The sequence below is a fragment of the Argopecten irradians genome, chromosome 2 (assembly GCF_041381155.1).
Source record: "Argopecten irradians isolate NY chromosome 2, Ai_NY, whole genome shotgun sequence".
Classification (NCBI taxonomy): domain Eukaryota; kingdom Metazoa; phylum Mollusca; class Bivalvia; order Pectinida; family Pectinidae; genus Argopecten; species Argopecten irradians.
In genome coordinates, this window is record NC_091135.1 from 34,007,184 (window position 1) to 34,031,026 (window position 23,843).

Consider the following 23,843-nt stretch of genomic DNA (forward strand, 5'->3'; position numbering starts at 1 on the left):
AGTGTATTCTTTTAAAGAAGATATGTTTGCATCAACACAAAGTTTAAACAATATATCATGTTGGATGTGACCAGTAATGCATGGAAATCAGCAATTTTACCTGGTTTTTCGAAAATCAGATATTCAAAAACGGAAGTACATTTTGTTTTATTAATATTTAAGTTAAAATACCATCTTTTTCTATCCAAAATTGTACTCAAACCATCTGAAAATTACTGAACTGAACTTTTAAAACATGTCAAAGATCGATAAAACAACTTCTAATGGAAATTACATCAGTCAGTTTACTGTGATATGCCTGAAACGCTATGGTGTGAACGTGTGTGAAATATTCAAACTTGCTCGCTGTCCGCCATTACACACTGTGTCGAACTTCTTGTATACCTTCCCTTGCTCATAGAGTAATGCAATTTTTGTCTAGAACTGCTCAAATCGCTCTGACAGTAATGTGTTTACCTTATTAGGTGAATTGTCTTGCCTAAAAATCATTTTATCACCTTCTCAGTGGTTATGTAGTTCATTTGTTTAACGTGCGTGACTTTGGCTCGGGTATGGGTACAGAGTTAATATTGTACCTGCTTAATCGTATTGATCAACGATTTGATATTTCAACGATATTAATTAAAATACTTAACAATGTTGTGGAATTTGTCAATGTTTTACGTTATATGTTTCATAAGAAATGTAGAACAATACATTTATGCTATAGTTTGCTTATTGGTTATGTAAAAGAATTTGCCTGAGTGAATTGTCTCTTTAACTATCTAAGAGTTTATCTAAAACCCCTAGGTACATACAGAGGTACATTTGCCGATCGTAAAAATGGCGGAGTTGCCAATCTCTATATTTCTGATATTACAAAGTGAAACATCTATATCTTTCACCAATCATTGTATTGATTTTATATTTTGCTATTACATAACATAGTATGTCAAGTATCTTGTACTTCTCATTTCATTGTTCGTTTAATCGTGTGTACACCAACTATATATCTAGACGTCATTTACCGTTCATTTTATTGTTTCGCAAGTCTTCTGCAAAGCGTCGTTATGTCCATCAGTATCACAGTTCCAAAGATAGAGACCAAGAGGCATATACCTAGGGAGCCGACAGATACAGCGCTGGTCCTTTTATCCGGTACACTGATCAGTTTACGTCTATACAGACTAGTGCTGGTCTTCGCCACGCTCAATTTAACTTCCAAAGCACTAAGTAATGCAAGCTTTTCTTCTCGACTAATAAGCAGCGTTCCGTTTCCCCAATATATTTTGTTTGAGCAAACAGGTTTGTATCCAGACAAAACAAGACTATTTTTGTGAGAAACGGACGATGGTATAATCCCACGAATTGTGTTTGGAGCACAGAAGCAACCTGCAGCTGTATTGTTCATGTTGCCATGAGTAGTGGTTTCATTAACCGATCCAAGCGGAGAAGTGGTCGGTTCCTTTGCAGTCGTTTCTGAAACAAAATATATTTTTATAACATTTATCGTGAGAATCATATTCAGTACATAGAAGAAGAAGAAGAAGAAGAAGAAGAAGAGGAGGAGGGAAAAAGAAGTAGAAGAAGAAGAAGAAGAAGAAGAAGAAGAGGAGGAGGAAAAAGAAGTAGAAGAAGAAGAAGTAGAAGAAGAAAAAAGAAGAAGAAGAAGAAGAAGAGGAAAAAGAAGAAGAAGAAGAAATGAAGAAGAAGACGAAGACAAAAAAAACCGTAATGTTGTGAATTTTTTTAACGAAATCTCACCCTGATATTCGGTTGTCGGAATCCCTATAAGAGCGGTAGTGGTCCTTTCTGTATCAGTCGTTGAATCGGTTAGAGGATCGGTAGTTCTGGTTGTTGGAATCGTCACTTCGGTTGAAGTTACATGCACTGTTTCTTGTTCAGTTGTCACCCTTGTAGCGGATGGCGTTTTGTGTGAAGAGGCCGTGATTGCATCTATTGAAGTTTCGGTCAACATGGCAGTGGTTGTATCCTCTGTTGTTGGATAATTTGTCGTTGAAAAGGTGGTTGTTTCGTCTAAAAACGATATGTAAATTCGAGAAATTTTCAGAAAAAAAAGAAAATGAAAACTCATGCTCAACTAGAATGGAATAAATATATTCTCTTTGTGTCTTTTTTTATACTTTTCCTCGTCTATCTTATCGTACTAAACCTTTAAATTATTACTTTATCTTGGAAACAGGCGACTATGTTTGCATAAAATAAACCCATTTCAAACGATACACTTGGGATTAGTTTACTAATTAGATTTATACATGTGAATGTGTCTAAACACCTCAAAAAGAACTAATCTCTCGCAGGGTGCATTTGCGGTTTCCACATTCATCAATGTGAGGGTCGCAATGAATGCTGGGATATACTGAATTAGAACCAGACTCCGATTTTCTAAACATAAGAACGTTGAAAATAGGCTCGAGTTTATTTAAATTACATATGAAGTTTTGACTTCAGTCAGTGCATATTGCTTAATATGCTAAGCGTTTTTTGTTTCGCCGACAACACTCATGATACAAACCTAGAGCAATCAGTTTGAGTCAAATATCCGGTAATGTCAATCGATTGAAAAAGAGATGTCCCGTCTTTTCACATTACATAGTCAACTCCCTTACGTGAAGGTGTTGGTTATGACGTCATTATTTTGTGTGTGAAAGGACGTTAGTTTCTCCTGAAAAAATATTACGTTACGCTCTCAAATGTATGAGGTCAAAATGGCCAGTGATATTACAAAAAAAATGTCAAGATTACTCATTAATATTTACAATTGCCACTGTTTCTGTATCTACAAACTAAGTTGGAGCAGATCTGTTTATTTTCCAATAACTTTAGTGGAGAACGTGACCCGATTCGGTGCGTATGGATACATGTAAATATTTGCGGACTTTCATTGAATATTCCACAAAATCACGTGTCTATGTTTACAAATAACACATGTACGAGACAATCGGAGACATACAATAAAACGGATTTAGTTTTTTGACCTGAATAAAAGAACTATTTTGTGACGTCATAGAAAAAAGGGCGGATGAAGCTTTCAGTCAACGGCGCGCTTTTTCTGAATGGCTGTTGCATTGTTAAACATGACGGCAGTATAATTTTGACGGCGAATAACACACGGTAAATGATTGTATCTGATTATCTGGTTTATTTTATTGTTTAAAGAAAATATTGTAAATATAAGAATTAACCTTTTACTTTGTTTAGTTATGATTAGTCCATTAGATTATAAACCAAATGGAGCAGTCGGTAAATGTACCTCGTAGGAGGTTAATCCTTAAATGATATGCAATGACGGAATATGTAATGAAAATGTCTGACGTCATATCCCAAAAGAACAAGTGGAGTTCCTAACTTCTTCTCATAGACATTTTCTAAATTTTGTTAACACACTCACTTCCATGGTATACATTTTCTATACACTGTTTAAATACCTGGTACGGCTTCACATATATAAGATTTTTTTGATGTACAGCTCGTGGTACGCATTAAACCATGGCGTAGTCGAACACACTTTTCATTTGTACAAAAGTTAGGGTCACCACCGTTTGCATCCCATTTGTACCACGAACTCGGCTCTCCGCTGTCCCACACGTATCCTGTACAATCGTCTCTGGACGTTTGCAAACCTATCCAAACCTCCCCCGATGATCTGAAATACATATACACTGGTAAAAATAAACACTGATTCCATTTGAGTTTTCATATTTTCTATCTTGACGATGCATTTAGAATTCAGTGCACAGATGTAGTCCAAAGTATAGAGAATAATTATTCGTGTTAAGATTAAGAATATATCAAAATATGTTACCACTACACGCTACCCAAATTGGAACACATTTTGAAAATATCCATTGAAATATTCCACATAATTTTTAAATACCGGCATTTCTGAGGTTTCAATATTTTCATATTTTAATAGCAATATTCAGAAATCAACAAGAGGGAGGCAAAACAAAAATTATTACACTTACTATTACGTACCCTTAGTTTTGTTCATGTTAGGTATTATAAATCGAAATTCTGTATCAAATATCTTGTGTTCCATTTTGGATACCGTTTCATCTTCGGTAGCGTTACAAAATGGGTTCCATTTTGGGTAGCATAAAGTTAGATATATTTGTACCTTATATTGAGTCGATCGTGATCACACAGACTATCACTTATGAAAACGTGTTTAAAACTTTAAACATTACAAAGCAATCGACTAATTCATGAACAAATATGCTACCTCCAAAGCTCTACAATACAAAATTAGATGGATATTGCTATATGCCCTATAAAAGAGCTGAAAATAAAAAAAGAAAGGACAGAAAATAATGATTCAAAATATCACAGACATAAAATAATATTTACATTACTCCGTTGAAATCCGCATCCATTGCCCTGAGTTTGTTGTATTTGTCCTGGGTGCTGATGTCAACAAGCATCATATTGTCTTGAGCACATCTAGTTTGGGCATCAGCCCAGTTGACAGTGCTGCTATGGTAGTAATACGGATAGGTACCTATAACATTTACAACGCTATACATACCCGGGATATCAGAATTAATATCAATGTAATTTTTTTTTTATCTTTTTGATATATTGGTATGTCAGGAACAAACTTGCATATAGCTATTAGTTTAAGTAATTACAGTATACGTGTACAATGTAACATTGTTATGAGGTTATGCTATTTTAGATAAACACGACAGAACAATTGCATTTTTGAGATTTTAAACTTTCGCAGTCTGGATTTAATTGTCAATGTAACTCGATCCTTTCACAATATTTCACTGATCACATTTTCGTGATAATGCCGATTTTCCACAACATCGTGGAAACATCTGTGAATTCACTTGTGTCAGTAAACCATATTATTATTGATATCTAAACGCAGGATATGAGTTGAAGAACTATTAACTAGTGCAACGTACTGATTCTATTTATATTAAACGTTTAGGCAATGTTTTAGAATTAGGGAGATTTGAACACATGCGTGCCCAGCAATACGGATTTACTGATTAACCGGGGAAATGAAATTATGTCAACAACTAATAAATGATAATAACATTGCCAAATAATTTGTAATTGACCTTGATTTTCGTCAAAGGTAATCTAATATGTAAACTGTTCTGCTAGAATAGAGTTCGACATAATGCTGTTTTTTGTAGAAAAAAAACACCAAGAAGACGACTTTAATATTGTTGCAAATTGATAATCTCAATTAGAAGGTTTTTCGGAATAAGTCTCGTACGAAATGAACATACAGACAATTACCTTTAACGCCATGAAATACCACTAACGTACACACCAAGGATACCACACCAAAGCCGTGGACCTTCTCTCTTCTCCCGACCGCCCCTTTCATAGCTTCGTTTGGCAATGTACCTGGCTGGCTTGAGCTTGACAGCAGCACTGAGTATTGCTTGATAAATATTGAAAAGTATCGAATGTCGGCCCTTGAGAAATATCTTTATTGGTTTATTTTTGACATGTGTACTGTATTGTTTTTGTCTGTTAATGTATATAAAGGTTGAAACGAAGCGTTTTCCTGCGTAGCCGTAATCAACACAAAATCCTACCGCGTTAAAAATTGATTATAAATAGCTAACTAGAGTTTTAAGGTAATGAAATTGTTCTGACTGAGCAACTTTCAGAGGTAATCAAGCTAGGATATAACTACCAGCATTTAATCACTTTGGGCTTTTTTGTTTTTGGTTTTTTATGAGTTTTTGAAAAAAAAATCATTCTGTAATGAATATCATTCTACATGCATGGACAACGAATTTGGTTACTTGATATCTAGATTTTTTTATTTATACTGGCGGTAACCCAAAGCCGATACTTTAGACTTGATCGTGAATCTACATTACATAACAAATAACATTTTTTTTTAGTTTTTAGAAAATGCATTTGTGAAAAAAACCGCACGAAACCATCCTTTTATTTAAGGACCTCTAATATGATAACAAACCAACACTAGATAGTAATAAAGATATATAAATGCCAAATTGTAGACAAGAGAACATGGTTTGCCTTTTGAATCTTGAAATTTATTTTGTTTTGAAATACCATGCCAATGTCTATTTCTAGTGCCACTTTTGAAAGTCAACTTTATGAAATGACTACTTGAACTTATTATTCTTTTTTATGATAACATATACTTAATTCGAAAATTAGTCCACCCGAAAATAAGCTATTTCAAATGAGGAACTTTAGGATTAAAACGGGTACTAACAGACGTTGTTATCTTAAAGTGAACAGTCGGGCAAGGATGGCTAAAGTCGGTAAAAATGGTGTAAATGTATCCAGTATAATTTCTTATGAAATAGAAAAATAAAATCTCTCGCCAAAATCTGTCTGCGTACGAAGAAATTAATTTAAAGTATGGGAATTCTAAAACGTCCTCCCGGCTCACTATGTCCGTGGTTACATTTCCACGCAGCCTCGTTTTCAATGCTTTCAATTTTTCTTTACTTTAATGGTCAGAACTGGGAAACTAAGCATAACTTGACCGTCGTATTAATAAGTGAGAACTTTTTGAAGGCCAATGAACGCATTTAGACTGGTTTTCTTTGCCCGACTATTCACTTTAATATTGTATAAAGAGAGAATACATGGTTAGTATCTTACAATGCAAGCCATTTCCAGGTGTCAAGCTGTATTTCGGTTTTATTTCCAATTGCAAAACAGATATTCAGATAACAATAGTGCAATTAGGCAATTAAACAGTCGACTTTGACTGACAATAGAGCCTAGAATTTGGCATGTATCGTGTTGACCAACAAACGGGTTCTATAGGTAATATAGGTGTATGACTTACGCAATTGCTACCTGAACAATTGAACGGACAGATGTAGGTAATGGTCGCGTTGGTCGGGGTCACTTTGTACCTTGACCACGAACAATAAAGATCACAACTAAATCTCTGTCGTTTTTTCTATTCTGCAGCCTTGAGCATCATCTTCAACAAAAAGGAGACACAGAAGGAAATTTAGCATAAAATTAGTACATAAGCATTGATGGATAAAGTATTTCGCATTGAAGGCATCGTGTTTATCCGGCAGTGGTTATCCATCAGTATATGCGCCAGTTGCTAATTAGTATGTCCTTCTGATGAAACAAAATATGAAAAAAATAGTATTGAAACAAACTGTTTTCTCGAGCTTTTGTAGCTACAATGTGTCGTTTACAATCAGGTGTAATCGATTAACACGTGTTTGTTGTTTCATCCATTTTGCATTCAAGTATCAATAACAATATTTTCTCATCCTATCGTATTGTGACTGGTCAGAAGAATTCCCAAACGGTACGATATTTAAACCGGCCAAAAATATGGTGTATCATGCATAATCGTTTTAGGGAATTTCCACTCTATATTTACGTAATGTGGTATGAACGTGTTAAAGCTGGTCTTTGAATTTATTCTAAAGTTTGTTCTAATAATGCTACACCAAATTATGTGATACATTGCACGTTTAATAAACTTTACGGTTAGCTCATCTAGAAACATGAAAACGGTAAAATAGACTAGCTGCAAATCTGCAGCTATTTTTAAACCAGCTACGTAGGTTTTGTGCTGATACGACATGAATGAGAAATATATCTCATCAGTAGTCTCACATACCTCTTAATTTCAACGTAGTTAAATATTCTTTGTCCTAGGTAAACCAGCCTCATACATAAAATACTAAATAGCATGTTTACATATACATGTATGTATGATACATTTATTGTTTAACATAGTTTGTGGATAATGTTTGTTATAATGAAATAAACACGATGCTAGTAAATTACCTCATAAAATGAAAATATATCAATATGCTGAAGTTAAATTGTAACAGAAACAAAATATAAGACAAATAGATATGGTTTGTTTTATTCGGAGCTTTTAAGCACTATAGACTTCCATATATGTTACTGTCACCGAAAATATATTAAAACTATAATATAACACAAAAGTACACGTAGTTCTAAAAAAACTTTTGTATAGAATATTGGCCATTTTTCGAAGCGATCTGCCCCTTTGTCCACAAGAAAATGGTGTGTTGTTTAAATTATATATAAAATATAAATTAGTTGTTATTTACGTACGTAGAGACCCAGTAATAATTGTGTGCAACACTAAGCTTACCTCTTTATAAAAAAGAGATGGCCATTACGCCCTATGAACAAACTCGCCCTTAGTAGGGATATTGGAAAAAAAGATAAGTCTGTTTAGGATTACACTGGCAAAAAATATAGGGTCTGTGTCGGTTGGTCGGGATATTTTTCAGTGTCTTTTACTCTAAGACTCGGAGTTTGAGATCGAAATCCCGACTTTTATTTTTTTCGTAGAAGTGGAAAAAAATAGGGTCGGTGGTAAAAAATTAGGGTCGGTCGGGTAATCCTAAACAGGCATATTTTTTTTGCCTCAGGGCATTACAATATGAGTCAGAAAACCAAAAGGAAAATTCGTAAGCTCAAGTAAACAATTAAATATGTTTGTGAATATAAAAAAGCCAAGTGTTGTACAAAATACTTTTACGGAAGTAACCATAGAAAATGTTAGCATGTGAAAATATACAGAGGGCGACAACTCGCCCAAAGTAAAATTCATTAAGTCGGCCAAAATGACATGACATCGTGATAAGGTTACCAACCGGAAGCTCAACACCAACATCCCAATGTCATACGGACGATAGCATAAACTTAACAGCAGCTGAATAATGTCGAAAAACTATTGTTAGCTTGATACGGGAGGTCATTAATATAAATCGCAGATAAAGCCTGTATCGCTAGTTTATGCCTTGGGGGTATCGGGTCTGCAGGTTAGTGATCCAGAACCTCGCCCTTCTCAAGTTGGACAGTGATCATCTGCATGACCCTCAAACATTAGCAAATGCCATCAGGTAATCTGCTTTGTTTTTGGTGATGAACAGCGGTGGCCCTGATCTGAAAGCGGAGTGTTGTTTCTCGGCATATTGCAATAGCCATCGATATGATGTAAATAACATTGCTTGACTTGCACTGTCAAATAGCCATCAGGTAATCTGTTGTGGGGTCGCTGTATGTGTTTAAGGAACCCGCTGTTAAGACTGGTGAAAAGGAAGCTTACTGCTCTCTACCAGATTCCTTATACATATATATGACAACACATAGTTATGTAATTACTAGTTCGATAAGGTTGTCAATGTTAGTATTTATTTAAACTCGTAAAACAATTATTCATAACTTGATAATTAGAGGAACACGTAGGAACATAATGCAAAGTCAACATTGATCCATGATGCTGAATATCAACGCAGACGAAACCATTTGTCTTGTGGTTCCGGAATGAGAGGTTTATTGGTGTTCCTCGGATTAAGTTTCCATACAACATGTCTGTTTCAACAGTTGTATCCATTTCGTGACAGAGTTCTGAAACTGAAAAGGTTTTTTAAATTTCCAGAGACTCCGTATACTCATGGAGAGCACTGGCGTTGTCCCCGATAATTTCATAACATATTCTCAGGGCATTGTTGACAATCCAGTATGTGCTCACATCCTGTTATTTGTTATGCTTCTCTTTCTGAAGTTGGATCAGTGCTGCGTCACGTCTTCTGGTATCACAAAGCTCATGGCAGCACAGGAATGACAGGAATATATAGCGTAAGGTAGTGGCGGAATCAGCACATTTTCTAATTGTAGCTCAGGATGCAACTGGGATGGACATATAATAGTGCACGTCCTTGGCAATTTTATATATGATGCACATACCTGTTGAAATTTGTGTAGAAGGTAATATCCACGTCCACAGAGATATTCTGAAGTTCATACCTGTCTAGATCCATATCCTCTTCACTACAAAGACAACCGAGATTCATTCTCCATGATGAAATGACGTGTCCACACATGATGTAATTCCTGGTCTGATAGTGGTATGTTGTTAATGTCAATATACCAGGACTGAAATACACGGAGACAAAAGGCGCCATATACCTCTTATATTTCCTAAGGCATTTGTATTTATCTTTATTTCCTCTGGAAAGAGTTTGCTTTTTAAATGTTTCCATTCCTTGACAATGATAGTGCATTAACCATAAGATAATAAGTAACATACTCATCCATGTCAGAATTTGATTTACAGAGGAGATTACATAAATATCTAAATAATCCAGGATACGTCGCACGTGTAATTGTGTCCGTGGTACACTTATCCTCAATGATAATCAAATCATGTTCTCTTCCTAATCGGGCAGGAGTACATGTAGCTAAAACTATTCCGCAGGCTCCATGTTTCACATGGCGGATACACTCTCCTATTTATAGTATGAAGAATGTCCCTATAGACAGACTCTCACGTCATATTGTGTAGATCTACGAGGTAATGAAGGATTTGTTGTTGATTTTCACCATGGACCTTTCCGAGGAACATGTTGTTTGTATTGATAAAGTTATAAGAGCAGTATGCTGCATTTACCCAAGAGGATATAATATTCAAACACAACGTGAAACATAAAAAAAATTCTTGCCACAAAAATAGTAAATTCTAAAAAATGAAATAAAACTATTTTGATTACATACGATGATAGAATATCTGCCTCCCCATATATCTGTTTCAACCTTCCTGATTCTTTAAGTACTTAAAAAGACTACACCTGGAACTGGACTTGATTGATAGAGTGAATGTCTTGCGTTTCGCAGTTGAGAAAGAAAATCTCCACTGCAGGAATGTGTCGGGTGATGTTTTGTTTCCTACTCGAACAAGATAACAACCGCCTTGTACTATTTGGTCTATCAAACTTTTGTTTGGCCAATCATTTAATCGTGGTCTATTAACCCATTCATCAGCCTCTCTAGGCCAACTATAACATGTGAATCCATTGACGTAATCCATATCTTAACCTGCCCTAGTTTGTTCATCAATCATGGTGTTAGCTGGCCCAGTAACGTCCATCGTTATCTGCAACATATCAATCAAGCTAACCTTACAAAACATCATATATTCCTTATAGGAACGATTGATCCAATCATAATAACAGAAAAGACATGTCCCATTTTAACCAGCTCTAACTTTACATAACCATGTCGGTAGTTGGCATCTCTATCAATCTGTCAAATCTATCAATATCTAATATCTTCGTCAATGCTCCTTCTGCCCGACCTCCTGTTAAAATCGTCTCATAATATTCTTCCCAAGTATTCCATATATGTTCCTCTACAAGTGTCACTTTCCTCCTGATAGCCACCATCTCCTGATTCCCCATGATCCTATCCAAGAAGTAATTCAGAATCCATGAGTCCCCGTACAGTTCCCCCTGGTCCGACATGTTTTGCTGTGTTGGTTTATACGACCTATAAAATAAGAATGCAAGAGAGTTTGATTCGTATATTAGTATGTAGCGAAGATATAAATTCTGGGTTACACTGCTAATAAATACATACATGAATGTTGGTTTGGATATCTCGCGTATTTGGAATATCATCTATTTATAAACATGTCTATTCCAAAGTTGATTGATGATGTACATGTACTTCTCATGATAATCAATTCGTAATATGATGTACATTTCACACAAAAATAACCTTGAACAATATTGTAGAAGACAAAGATAATATATCTTCTGATCCAAAGCTCTACGTAGTGTAACAGAGCGAAAGTAGTTTGCGCTAACCAGACACGAATCTGTGACCATGGGTTTACTGTCAATATCTATGATTGTTTTTGTCAGGCATATGCCATCAAAGGTTGTTTTAAGAAAGTATCTCAACGGAGGTCTTAGAAGTATTCTTTGTTCAAGTAACTCAACGGAGGTCTTAATAGCATTTTTGTTCATAAGGCTGGCTATTTGGCAAGGTAAAATCTGGTGTAATTTTAGATCTGACATTGGTTGTGTCCAGTTGCGCTATCGGTGAGTACTGTGATATCAAAGGACTGAGATAACTTCGCTATATGTCACCTCTGTAATTAAACACATGCACCCGTTCTTGTGTATTTTTAGATATTTTATCAACTCCGTAAGTTGTTTTCTAGTCTACTAGTTTAATCGCAATTTTAATTTCATTAAATTGATAATGATTGCCCTGAACATTGACTGTGATATGTATTAAATTAATGAGACTGCAACACCAGAAGCAAAATAAATAGCAACACATATAAATATATACATTTATTTTGAGCTATGAAACTGATTTGTGAATTTATGCAACCTTGCCTCTCCCCATTACAAATAGTCATCGTATTCAGTATCAATGACGCCATAATAAGCGAATGGAAGTTTATAGACTGATGAATGCCAATTGGTCTCCGTAATATTACCTAGTAGGGCTGCAGTTAAATTTAAATATATGGCTGTGGATCAAAGTGTACATTTGAGTACGGATTGCCGTATATATATCCATGAGTGATGGCTTACCTAAGTTCATTGTTCATTCAGAATTCCATTTCCACATTAGAGGATCCACGTTACACAGTAGTCCATCACTGTGGTTGTTAAAGTGTTTCCGAAGTTTAGTAGAACAGTGGGTTTTCATTATGTCTGTAAAAATATAAATAAATGGAATGCCTTTTTATTTTTGAGACTTCATGAAGACATTTAAACCAATAGATTTGATGTTTTCCCCGAACTTCCATTTCTTCTTTTGAATGATAATGGCCATTTTGTATCTCCTTCGGAGTGTTACGTGCCAATTCTTAAAGTAAAACTTCATAATGTATAAGTAATATGCTGTGTATATACAGAAGGAAATGAAATTGAAATTATGTAAAAGATTATACCCTGTGTAAGGGATCCTTCTCTAAGCAGGTTCCTTTATCTGGGTTACCTCATTTGATTCTGCCTTATGTTCATTCATATCCGTAATATTTGGTATTTCGAATGGTATGTGATCTTATATGTAAATGTTGATGTAGATAATCCAACACGGTTAGCAGGAGACCTGTGAGCATCATGTATATATATATTTGTAAATTATCTCCTATATAATACTCTATGTAATCTTGTCATGCACATATATAAATAGCAACGCAATGCCGGTAACTGGCGTACATCGTTTTTTCAGTATTTGATGTGAACATAGAGAACAGTTTACTAAGACTAAAAAGTATAAAACTTCAGACATCTAATGTCTGTAAGGGAATTAATTGTCAGTTCGTAAATACATATCTAAGATGTAATCTTACCCATAAAATATCGGTTATCTATTCTTCTTTTTCCTTACATCATCTCCCTAAAAAAGGAATCGTTAATTGATACACTCTAAAGTACACAACAAAATAATAAATGATTGACTGATAATGAAACTAAATCATTGTTGTTCCAAGAGTATTAAGTATTACCTCAAACTTTCCTTAACCTGTTGTTTAAATGTTCTTGTCGGTAAACAAAACGCATCAAAATCACAGTACATGTAATATATTTAACATTGACACCATCTTGTTTGTAAGCAACATTAATAGTTTGCTAAGACATATTTCAGCTATGTTCTTTTTAGGGCGCTGAAATACTGCTCATCTGTTCATTGTAACGTGAGTAACTTACCGTTGATGGATGCAGATTTTACATTTCGCACAATAGACTTCACGTAGCATCATGATATATTTACACTTGCTAGGCTTGGTCACTATACGCTAATACTAGCCGATTTTGTTTACCATAACTGCATGGTAACATTGAACTTTGAACTTGCGTATGAAAATGTTCTGTGCAACGTAAAAGGACTACTTTTTTTAAAAGAAACACATGGCTTTGTTTACATTTTGACGCAACATTACGTGTATATTGTTGTTTTTCATAGAATTTTGGAAAAATGTAAACGATATATACATGTTTTATATTTATATATGATTCAAACAATTTTTAAATTAACAATTGTATAAAGAAACGGAAAAATATCCCGACCGGGGCGACGTGCTTTCATTTTTGTTAAAAATGATGGTTGTCAAATGTAAACATTACCTCTGTGCCTATGTTCGTCCTACGATCGAGTCTTTGGGATGGACGGGCGTGAGACCCTCTGATAGAGGTCAGTTATAAACATATCCTCTTGTCTTTGTTCTTTGAGAATTTAATCATGTGTATTATAAAACATGCACCGCTAATAATCCACGTGTTGACAGTTACGCGTCACCACAAATACATTGTACATATCCATCGAACACAAGTGAATTTGTTTCATCTATCGATGGCGATATGGATCTAAGCGTAGATTATATAATCACATGGCTCCCAAGGATGTAATATCGTCAAGTCAGACGACATCTCAAACACATTGAGCTACTTGAAAATCGGTGTTTTGCCAACTTCGGCAAACTCAAGTGTGTAAGCGTGCGTCAGCTTCGCCTCGCTGCACAATAACGGTCACCGAGTTCACACATGTGGCCGTGTACAAATTCTTTATGTTATTACGCTATATATTAACTTTTAGCAAAATTGAATATATATTTAAAGTTCTGATCTGATTAAATAAAATTATCTCTGAAATTTACTTTGTTTGTCATGTTTATTTTACACTAAAAATATCATTCGCTGTTCAATTGAGTAAGCTCCTCCCACTTTTGACCGACTTTTATTGAATAATTACGTCACTTTCAAATGACGATTTTATTGCATAAAATATAAATATAAAGTCGTGTGAGTGTAAATATAGGGATTGGATTTCGTTTTTATGTTAACCATGCTTGTATGGGGCGCTAAAAAACGCGCCCCATAGAATATATTCTTAGAGGAATTGCTCCATACAAGCATGGTTAACATAAAAACGAAATCCAATCCCTATGTAAAATGAATCCATACTAAAACCATATTTAAAAATACTGATATGTACACAGTAGATTATTTTTACGGGTCCGAATGATTTTCTGGAATCATACAATTATACCACTGTTTCGTTTAGTTACTGGAGCCACTGAACTACTTTCAATTTGCCCAATAGTCTGTTTTCACAACAACAACAGCCAAATTAAATTATGGACAACGCATAAGAAAGTTACATGTATAATTTACCTACAGAAATACAAGTATACTTACGAAAAAATATCCCTATTGGGGTTTATCAGTTTGTCAAAAATATTTGGAAAAAAATAATGATATATTGAGATTCTCTGGTATACAGCTGCCATATAAGGGCACAGCAAACGCAGAAATACGTCAAGTGGAACCCCATATACAAATGTATATGATAAGTAAGGCATTTGATAACTAACATATAGATGTTATTTGTTCCATGATGATTACAAAAGACGCAAATGAGCAAATTTTTATCTTTAAAAGATGAAAAATCAATATATGTGCAATCAGCATCATTGTAGCGATCAATTTATGCCCAAGGCTAATGAATGTGTTGAAATGAAAATCTTTTGCGTAGTGGAAACTTTCTCCAGCGTCCTACATATTCTTTTAAAATATCATAAATACCTCATCCATCTGAGCCTTCGTTTGATAATAATATACTTGTAATTATAGACTAGACAAAATGAAGCCTAGTGCCAAAATGCAGTGTTCTTATTAACCTCAACCAACAATAATGTTGTGTGAATCCCATATATTTTTATACGGCACTGACGAAAAATAGCAATATTTTAAAATTCGAGCACATTTTCAGCAGATGATTACGTATCAGGTGATTTTTTTCAAAGACGAAAATACACTTCCGTATTTGCAATGCTGCTGGCTTCTTTCCTTTAAGCTTAAATTTTGTTTGACAAATGGTGCAGAATGGAACGTAATACATGGTATTTAGTTTGTTTTTTCTTTTGGCTCAGAACAGAAATAGAAAAGGGCAAATCAAAAACATTACTGCGTATTATCTATGTATAAAGCAAGGGATACCGCTATAGATATATAATGAAATATTGCATCTGTAATTCATAAAAAAAGATTTCCGAAGCCTACTTTACTTACAAAAACAACAGATAAGCGTTTCTCCTTTATGTTGATATTGAATAGTTTTCGCGCTATTGCTAGTAGGGTTCAGAGTCATCTTTAGCACAACGAAATTTTATTGCATTTCCCAATGAAGACACTGACCAAATACGTTTAAAATCAGTTTTTACTTTTTACCAATAACGTTATAAACAACTTACCTCCTTTCTCCTGACGTGGTGTCTCCCCATCACCCGGTTTCAATGTTCAAAGACTCATCCTTACATATGCCATTGCCGCTTTTATTACGACGTCCTTCTCTGGCTATAATTGGCGTGAGTCGCAATATACTCACACTGTGCTGTTTCTAATCCCTTTTCTCTCTCAAGACCGTTTCTGTCAAAAATGTGTGGAAAATGCGGCCATGATTATTCCAATTTGGAGCGAATAGTCAAAAGAATGAGGATGACTGCCACGCTATCGTAAACGTTCACTGGTCCCATGGACTGGCCGACTAGAGGGTATGATGTTTCTTAAGTTTACTTAAATACACAATACAGGAAGTGTTTATTTCCGGATGAAGATGCTAACAAAATTTGTAATACTGCTTTTACACGCACTTGGCCAGAGAAAACTAGAATCTTACATCATTGCCTGAATACAAATGCATGTTTTCTTGTTCCCTTTAAACTTAATTGGCAATGTATTTGATAAAAAGATGCGTTTTCAAATAATTGATATTAGTCACATCATAGCGTTAACGGTTTAAATATCAAAGTTTAATGTCAAAGATATGTTTATATTGTTTCATGCTTTCTTTATCTTACCAAATAATTAATTGGCATTCTCAATCTCATTAATTAACCACTGCTTTACTATCATATGTTGTTATGTTATTTATTTAATCTGTTACCAGATTGGACATACAGTTGATATGAAGCCCAGAAAGAAGATAAATAGAATGGCGCCCGTTTAACAGTTTATTACTTATATTTCCATTGTGATCATTCAAATTCAAATCTATACACGTATATCGTTTGAATTTTCCACTTGCCCTAGTGTTGATGCACTAAGTCCAATAAACGGAACAGCAATATCAACAGCTTCTCAATACAAGCGAACGAATGAAAACTATGCGATTTTATTTTTCAATACATGCTATTTTGTCAACATGATAATACTATTGGATTTCAAAGACCGCACAACTTTTTAATCATTTGATCGTTATGTATAGGCGTAAGTATACATTGTATACATTGTCCGTGACTCGGCGGAAACGTTACGCTTGACCAGATTGGAGGTTTTTTTTTTTGGGGTTTTTTTTTTTTTTACAGGAAAAATTTACTTCACAAAAAGAAATTGTACAACATGTATATAAATGGTATATAAATACAAATTTTGTATAATAATCATATTTTAATCAGATTGGAGTTCATAGCCTGATATTGCCAATCTGGTTTAACATAGAACAAACGGGAAACTGAAAGTAGAATGGAAATATGTAAGTTTGAACCTCTATCGGTTTATGTATATTATTGTATACAATAACTGATATTCAATAACCCAATTGATATCATAGTCCTGATGTATGTGCTTGCCGCATAGTTTTCATGATTTAGAAGAATTCTGGAAAAAATCATGTTGTATACCACACAGAAATAAGATTAAGTAGTCAATATGGGCGGTAACGATTGATAAACGTTTGATTAAAATTTGATTACAATTGATATCGTACATAACTTAAGTGTATCCTGCGTTGTAAACGAACCAATATTATCCAATCGTGTAACGTCGTTGACACCCAGTGACTGCCGTGACAACGTTAAGCCTTTCAGAACTCTCTCGAGAACATGTGATGAACTTTCTGACTTCTATGGCGACCAGTTTAAAGTCATATTTACAAGCATCGAGTTTCTCCAATAGCTTTACCAAAGTGACTGAGAAATCATTATTAACATTCTTTAGATTCATTTTAACTGTATAAGCAATTGGTAAGAATATCTTGGTCGATATAAATCACAGATTACATCTATTTAGGTTCAAATTATTACTTGTTTAAGTGATGTACATCTCTTAGCTTAGTCTATTCATCAGTTTAGATAGGCTTTAAACACGTATGTCGTTGAAGGTTTATCCAAATTCTGGTGTCATTCTTAGTTTATGCATGGTGTTAAGCTGTAATTTACTTGACCGAAAAAAGTCAGTGAAAGGCTGAGAAATGCCTCTCTCAGATAACAATGTATTACATCTACATAGCGGTCAAGCATAAACGACACCGTGTTTTCGTAAGAATTAAATATGATATTCTGTCTGATCTTCAACATGACAAAAATGTCCAACATTTGATAGCGAGGCATTATGCATAAATGACACCGTGTTTTCGTTAAAACTAAATATGATATTCTGTCTGATCTTCAACATGACAAAAATGTCCAACATTTGATAGCGAGGCATTATGCATAAACGACACCGTGTTTTCGTAAAAATTAAATATGATATTCTGTCTGATCTTCAACATGACAAAAATGTCCAACATTTGATAGCGAGGCATTATGCATAAATGACACCGTGTTTTCGTAAAAATTAACTATGATATTCTGTCTGATCTTCAACATGACAAAAATGTCCAACATTTGATAGCGAGGCATTATGCATAAATGACACCGTGTTTTCGTAAAAATTAACTATGATATTCTGTCTGATCTTCAACATGACAAAAATGTCCAGCATTTGATAGCGAGGCATTATGCATAAATGACACCGTGTTTTCGTTAAAATTAAATATGATATTCATTATAACATTTAATGGCGAAGCATTATGTAATGTGATCTGAGTTTTTTCTCACTTGTTTTATACCAACTGCGGTAGATAACCGCAATAACAACTTGAACGCGATGCACCGTCGACGATCTTAACTCTTTAACTACATCGACAGTAAAACTACCTGTTTGTGTTAGAGCTGGAAGAAATGATGAGCTACTTATGAACACTTGGTATTTGTAAACAAGTGCAGAAATATGTATACAACCGAAATAAAATCTTACATTATTAACAATTTATAGAGAGGAATGTAAATTAAGATAGCCAAGTTACTTGAATCTATATTTTAACGCTAGATATATTGACAATATATATATATATATATGTTTCAAATATTTGATTTTTCTTCCAGACATACAGATATTAAATACTGATATTATGTGCAATAATGTTTAAACTCACGAATGAGGAAAATCTTTTAACATATTATTCATCAACAAAAGATTTCAACTTCTTAAGTATGAGAGATTTAAAATTTACAGTGTGAAATCAAAACCATGGAATTTACATGTACATCTACATCGCAGTAAAATTGACACATTGTTAAACAACCAAGAACCCTACCATTTCATTTAACATTTGTATCATATTAGTAATTACATAGTGATTTCTATCTATACTTTTATCTATACATACATAAAGCATAAAACAAGAACTATTACACTGCAAAGAATTTGTGTTGCTGCAAAAGCAGTCAAACCAGGAAGCAAAGTTACAATTTTATTTCACATTTTAACAGCGTTAAAATGATTTCTGCAGGAATGGTTTCATCTAAACATACACAAGGCATAAAAACAAGAATTTTACAGTGCATAAATTCTGTGTTGTAACTACTGGTTATAAGGCATCATATATGTTTGTTCATTTGAATGATTTCCACCGCTTCATTCATTAAAAAAATCGCATGTCGAAATGGCGCATATAACTTGTAACAATTACATAACATTCATGGGAGATCGTCCTTACATTACCAAATATGTAAATAGTTAGTTAAACACAATCAAACAAACAACATACACCTCAATTTTGGCTTCTCCACGACCATATATGTTACTTAATCGTAACTAGAGAGGGAGCGAGACCACAGATCAATAATTCGAACCCCTAAATCACTAAATCTCGGTCATTAGTAAATCTAGATCTTGTATTACAAATAACCGTAAAGTGTTCACTCACGACCTCCATAGTTTGATTATTTGACACAGGTAAGTAACAGACTAGGATTTCCATTGTAAAGTGAAATCTTTTAAACATGTATATACATATATCGAAACCATCATTTAACAATCAAGTGGCACTTCAACTATTGTTAAGTCAATGACCGAATGAAAATAGTTTTTCTCCTGTTTGTCAGTTTTCAAATCAAGATACGGTCGTTATATATGTGTCCTTAAGTCTAGTTTATGTTGACAGTTATATCAATATACACCATATCAAATTTTACATATGTGTTACATAAATATGATCATGTATTAAAACCCTTTATCTGCATTACTGCATTAGTTGCTGTCATCTGTCTGTTGAATGCGAATGTAATCAGTAATATTAACATCAATATAAATCGGGGGTGGTTGGGTGTCACATGCTCTTATTTAATGGAATAGAAGGTATATAGATCGTTCTTGTGACCAGGTAGCCAGCATGTTCCTGTAGCATCAGAACTAAATATATAGTTTAATTCACAACAATATATAAATTGATTATATCACTTGTAGCCTGTAGTAGGTTAATGGATAAAATAATATTGCGTACAAAATATTGGGATTACTGCTATCATCAAGGGCGTAGGAAGCGGGGGGAATACCGTGTTAAGAACGAACGCTTTAAAATCATCAAAATACATTATAAAACTCATGTCAGCCATTCCAAATCGTAATATTTTTCTCGGGGAGACCCCCGGACCCCCAAAACACCAAAATCCATCGCAAATTCAACAAAATGTGTCGTAAAACTCATCTCTGTCATTCTAAATCGTAATTTCCAGCCGACATAAAATCAGCTTTTCGTTTTATTGCCGATATCGCCAGGTGATTTTGACCTACTAGGTTTTCAAATTGAAGGTTTTTTTCTATTTTGACAAATGCCTTCCGATGGGAGGTAGTATAAGCTGTGCTTTGTTCGAAAAATTTGCAACAGTTTTAGACTGGTCTGTAAAACGTAACATGATTCTCCACAATAACAACATCCAGCCAGCATTACTTCACTATTTGGATGATTTTTTGTTCGGCGGTAAGTCTGATACAGACCAGTGTAAAGTCACAATGAAGGTATTTTATGACAGCTGTGCTTAATTGGGGATTCCTTTGGCTGATGACAAAACAGTAGGACCCTGTACAGTGTTAACATTCTGAGGGGTAGAACTTAATTGATACTATTAACATGATTTTGAGACTTCCGGCCGACAAGTTGGCTAAGTTAAAATCACAAATAAACAACATTTTGAATGAAAAAAAAACCCTTTCAGAACTTCAGTCACTGTTAGGACTGTTAAATTTTGCCTGTCGGGTTGTAAGACCAGGCCGAGCTTTCTGTAGGCGGCTCATAGATGCAACCAAAGGGATTAACAAACCACACCACAAGTTAAGGGTTACTCTTGACATGACAGAGGATTTGGAGGCATGGTTAGAGTTCTTAAATGAAAACAACGGGGTAACTGTTATGCCTGATCAGTTTCTGGACTTCAAATAGTTCTCTACTAGGTGCGGTATGTATATTAATAAGGGTCGATGGGCCTTTGCTCCATGGCCTTCTGACTGGAGCGGATTACCCATTTTGAGAAATATTACTTTCCTCGAGCTACTTCCAGTAACTATCGCACTCTATATTTGGGGTAGGGACATGTGTAATAAAAAGGTCCTTTTTCACATCGACAGTCAGGCAGTATGTACAATTGTGAACAAACAATCCTCGAGGGACCCTTTAGTCATGGGACTTGTTAGGCGTCTAGTAGCGGTATGTCTTAAATACAACATAATCCTAAAAGCTGAGCATATTGAAGGATAAAAAAATCAATAGCTGATTATATTTCTCGTTGTCAGTGGGAAAGGTTCAAACTTTTGGCCCCAGAGGCGGATCCCAGACTCTTAGCAAATTCTATGGCACATAGTACCAAAACTACTTATGATACTGCATTTCGTCAATTCCAGACATATCTAGACCAATATAATCTTCCGCTAAAATGGCCTATTCCTATATCTTACATCACATATTACATTGTTTTTATCCTTAAATGATCGTGCACCAAGTACTGTCTGTACATACATCAGTGCTCGGTGTGACGGACAACACAAAAAGCTTTATAGTATCTAAACTCGTGGAGGGAATAAAACGAGAGGGTAATAGGATTAATATCAGAGCTCCGATTAATCTTTCTTTGCTGGGCAAGTTAATAGTGGCCCTGCCCTCAGTGTGTTCTTCTCATAATGAAGCTAGTTTTTTCACAGTTGCCTTCAGCCTAGCCTTCTTCGGTTTTCTTAGGGTAGGGAAATTTACAGCAGCATTAAAATGTGACCAGCGGTCTAGGCCCTTTGAAAAAGGGGATATTTGGTTTACCAGGGAAGGGGACAAAATTCGGGTGTGCATACGATCATCAAAGACCGACCAAAAGGGTCTGCCAATTTCATTGATAATTTCAAAAGCAGCAAATCAATGCGTGTGTCCAGTTCAATCTATGCATAACTATCTAAGCATACGTCCAAATACACTTGAACGACAACTCTTTATTCACTACAATGGCCAACCCCTTATTAGGTACCAATTTTCTGCTGTCCTAAAAAAGTCACTTACATTTAGTGGGATGTGGACTGGTCACTATCGTTCTCATAGTTTCATAGTAATTTATTAGCAGTAAACAATATAATTGTGTTAAACTTGTTTACATTATAGGATCTTCTGTCTGGATTGTTGGCTCATCATATATCAGATGGGCTGGAACTTATGTCTCTACAAGGCCAGGGGGGAGCTTCCATGGGGCTGTATGGCCGTTTGGGTGTTACAGTCCACTGGTATGGCAAGTCCGGAATGAGATGGAGGGAACTTGATGAGACAATCCAGCAACGCCTTAGGTCCTCCCCACCTCCAGCTATGCTCATCATACACCTCGGGGCCAACGACTTGACCTCCGCAAAATCGGTTGACCTTATAAATGACAATAGTGTTCTTTTCTTCGTTTGAAAGTCCTGCTGCCTCAGACAACATTGATCTGGTCCGATATGTTGCCCAGGTGTTATTGGCATGATGCTGACAATGCAGTGAAAAGAATCTTATTAAGTAATAATGGGAAAATCACCAACCATCCCACTATAGTGGTTAAGGAAAAGAGTCTATACAGGAATGATGGTAATCATCTTACTATTTTGGGCAATAGTATCTTTGTCAGTGATATTAAGGGAGCTTTAGAGCGTTTCTATAGTAACCCATCAAGCCAGATTTCCCCGTGAAATAGCTCTTCCTACCTTGTATTTTATGCCGTTGTCATATCCACTACTTTATTAACATAGGTCACATAGGGCATAGGAGGGGGATGGGGGGTCTGAGACTCCCGGGGGTGGGGGGTACTGAGAATGGCAAAAGACCAATTTATGTGGCGTGAGAGGGTGGGTTTAGACCCTCTCATGTGGCGAGATCCTGGGGGGTCTCTGGAATATGCAGTCCAGGCACCATATAGCCCAAATTATATATGTTAGGTCCTACCCACGTTAACCAGGGAGGTCAGGTTCGGGGGGTATTCCAAAATATGGAATCCCCAGGATTGATCCACTCACGGGTACCGGAGGGATCCTCTTCACTAGCGATACTGCTAGGGGGTGTTGTCCACTTGTGGGTACCCAAAGGACAGGTAGAAATTTCGAGGTAGATATTTTAGGGGCAGGGGCTTGGATTGCACCTACTCCGTTTGCACGGAGGGGATACAAGTCAACTCTGATACCAGAGAGGCACTGGCGGGCCAATAAGTGTTTTTAACACAGGCGGTAAGGAAATAAAGAATTTAAAGGAAGGAGAGAACACACACACACCCCCCCCCCCCCCCCCCGGGATCTTATCATAAATTGAGTTAAGCTGTGGCCATATAGTTCCAACATCGGGTCAAAATTGTAATTGGTAATGAATTGACCACTGGTCATAGTCCACGCCCTTCAAGTTCGAGCATTATATTATTTAAATAAAAAAAACATTTCCCATGTTGAGACTTTTATTATCTCAATTCAATTCCTTTATGA

General features: G+C 35.3%; 1 protein-coding gene and 1 long non-coding RNA gene across 2 annotated transcripts; both read right to left on the bottom strand.

Moving 5' to 3' along the window:
• Positions 1-423: 423 nt before the first annotated feature.
• Positions 424-7,220, bottom strand: LOC138315243 (uncharacterized). Its single transcript, XM_069256108.1, has 5 exons — positions 5,257-7,220; positions 4,351-4,501; positions 3,429-3,646; positions 1,744-2,016; positions 424-1,458 (listed from the first exon to the last, which is right to left on the bottom strand). The coding sequence occupies exons 1-5, from the start codon at positions 5,345-5,347 to the stop codon at positions 1,016-1,018; spliced, it is 1,176 nt and encodes a 391-aa protein (XP_069112209.1). The 5' UTR covers positions 5,348-7,220; the 3' UTR covers positions 424-1,015.
• A 1,799-nt stretch (positions 7,221-9,019) lies between these two features.
• Positions 9,020-16,309, bottom strand: LOC138315244 (uncharacterized). The gene is made up of 4 exons (XR_011207478.1): positions 16,025-16,309; positions 13,124-13,170; positions 12,357-12,479; positions 9,020-11,295 (listed from the first exon to the last, which is right to left on the bottom strand). It is a non-coding gene; the product is annotated as an uncharacterized lncRNA (long non-coding RNA).
• Between the last annotated feature and the right edge of the window lie 7,534 nt (positions 16,310-23,843).

Coding starts and splice junctions, on each gene's coding strand:
- LOC138315243 (XM_069256108.1), bottom strand. CDS start 5,347: ATGAAAGGGGCGGTCGGGAGAAGAGAGAAGGTCCACGGCTTTGGTGTG. Junction 4,502..5,256: donor GGTATTTCATGGCGTTAAAG/GTAATTGTCTGT, acceptor TAAATGTTATAG/GTACCTATCCGTATTACTAC. Junction 3,647..4,350: donor GCGGATTTCAACGGAGTAAT/GTAAATATTATT, acceptor TATGTATTTCAG/ATCATCGGGGGAGGTTTGGA.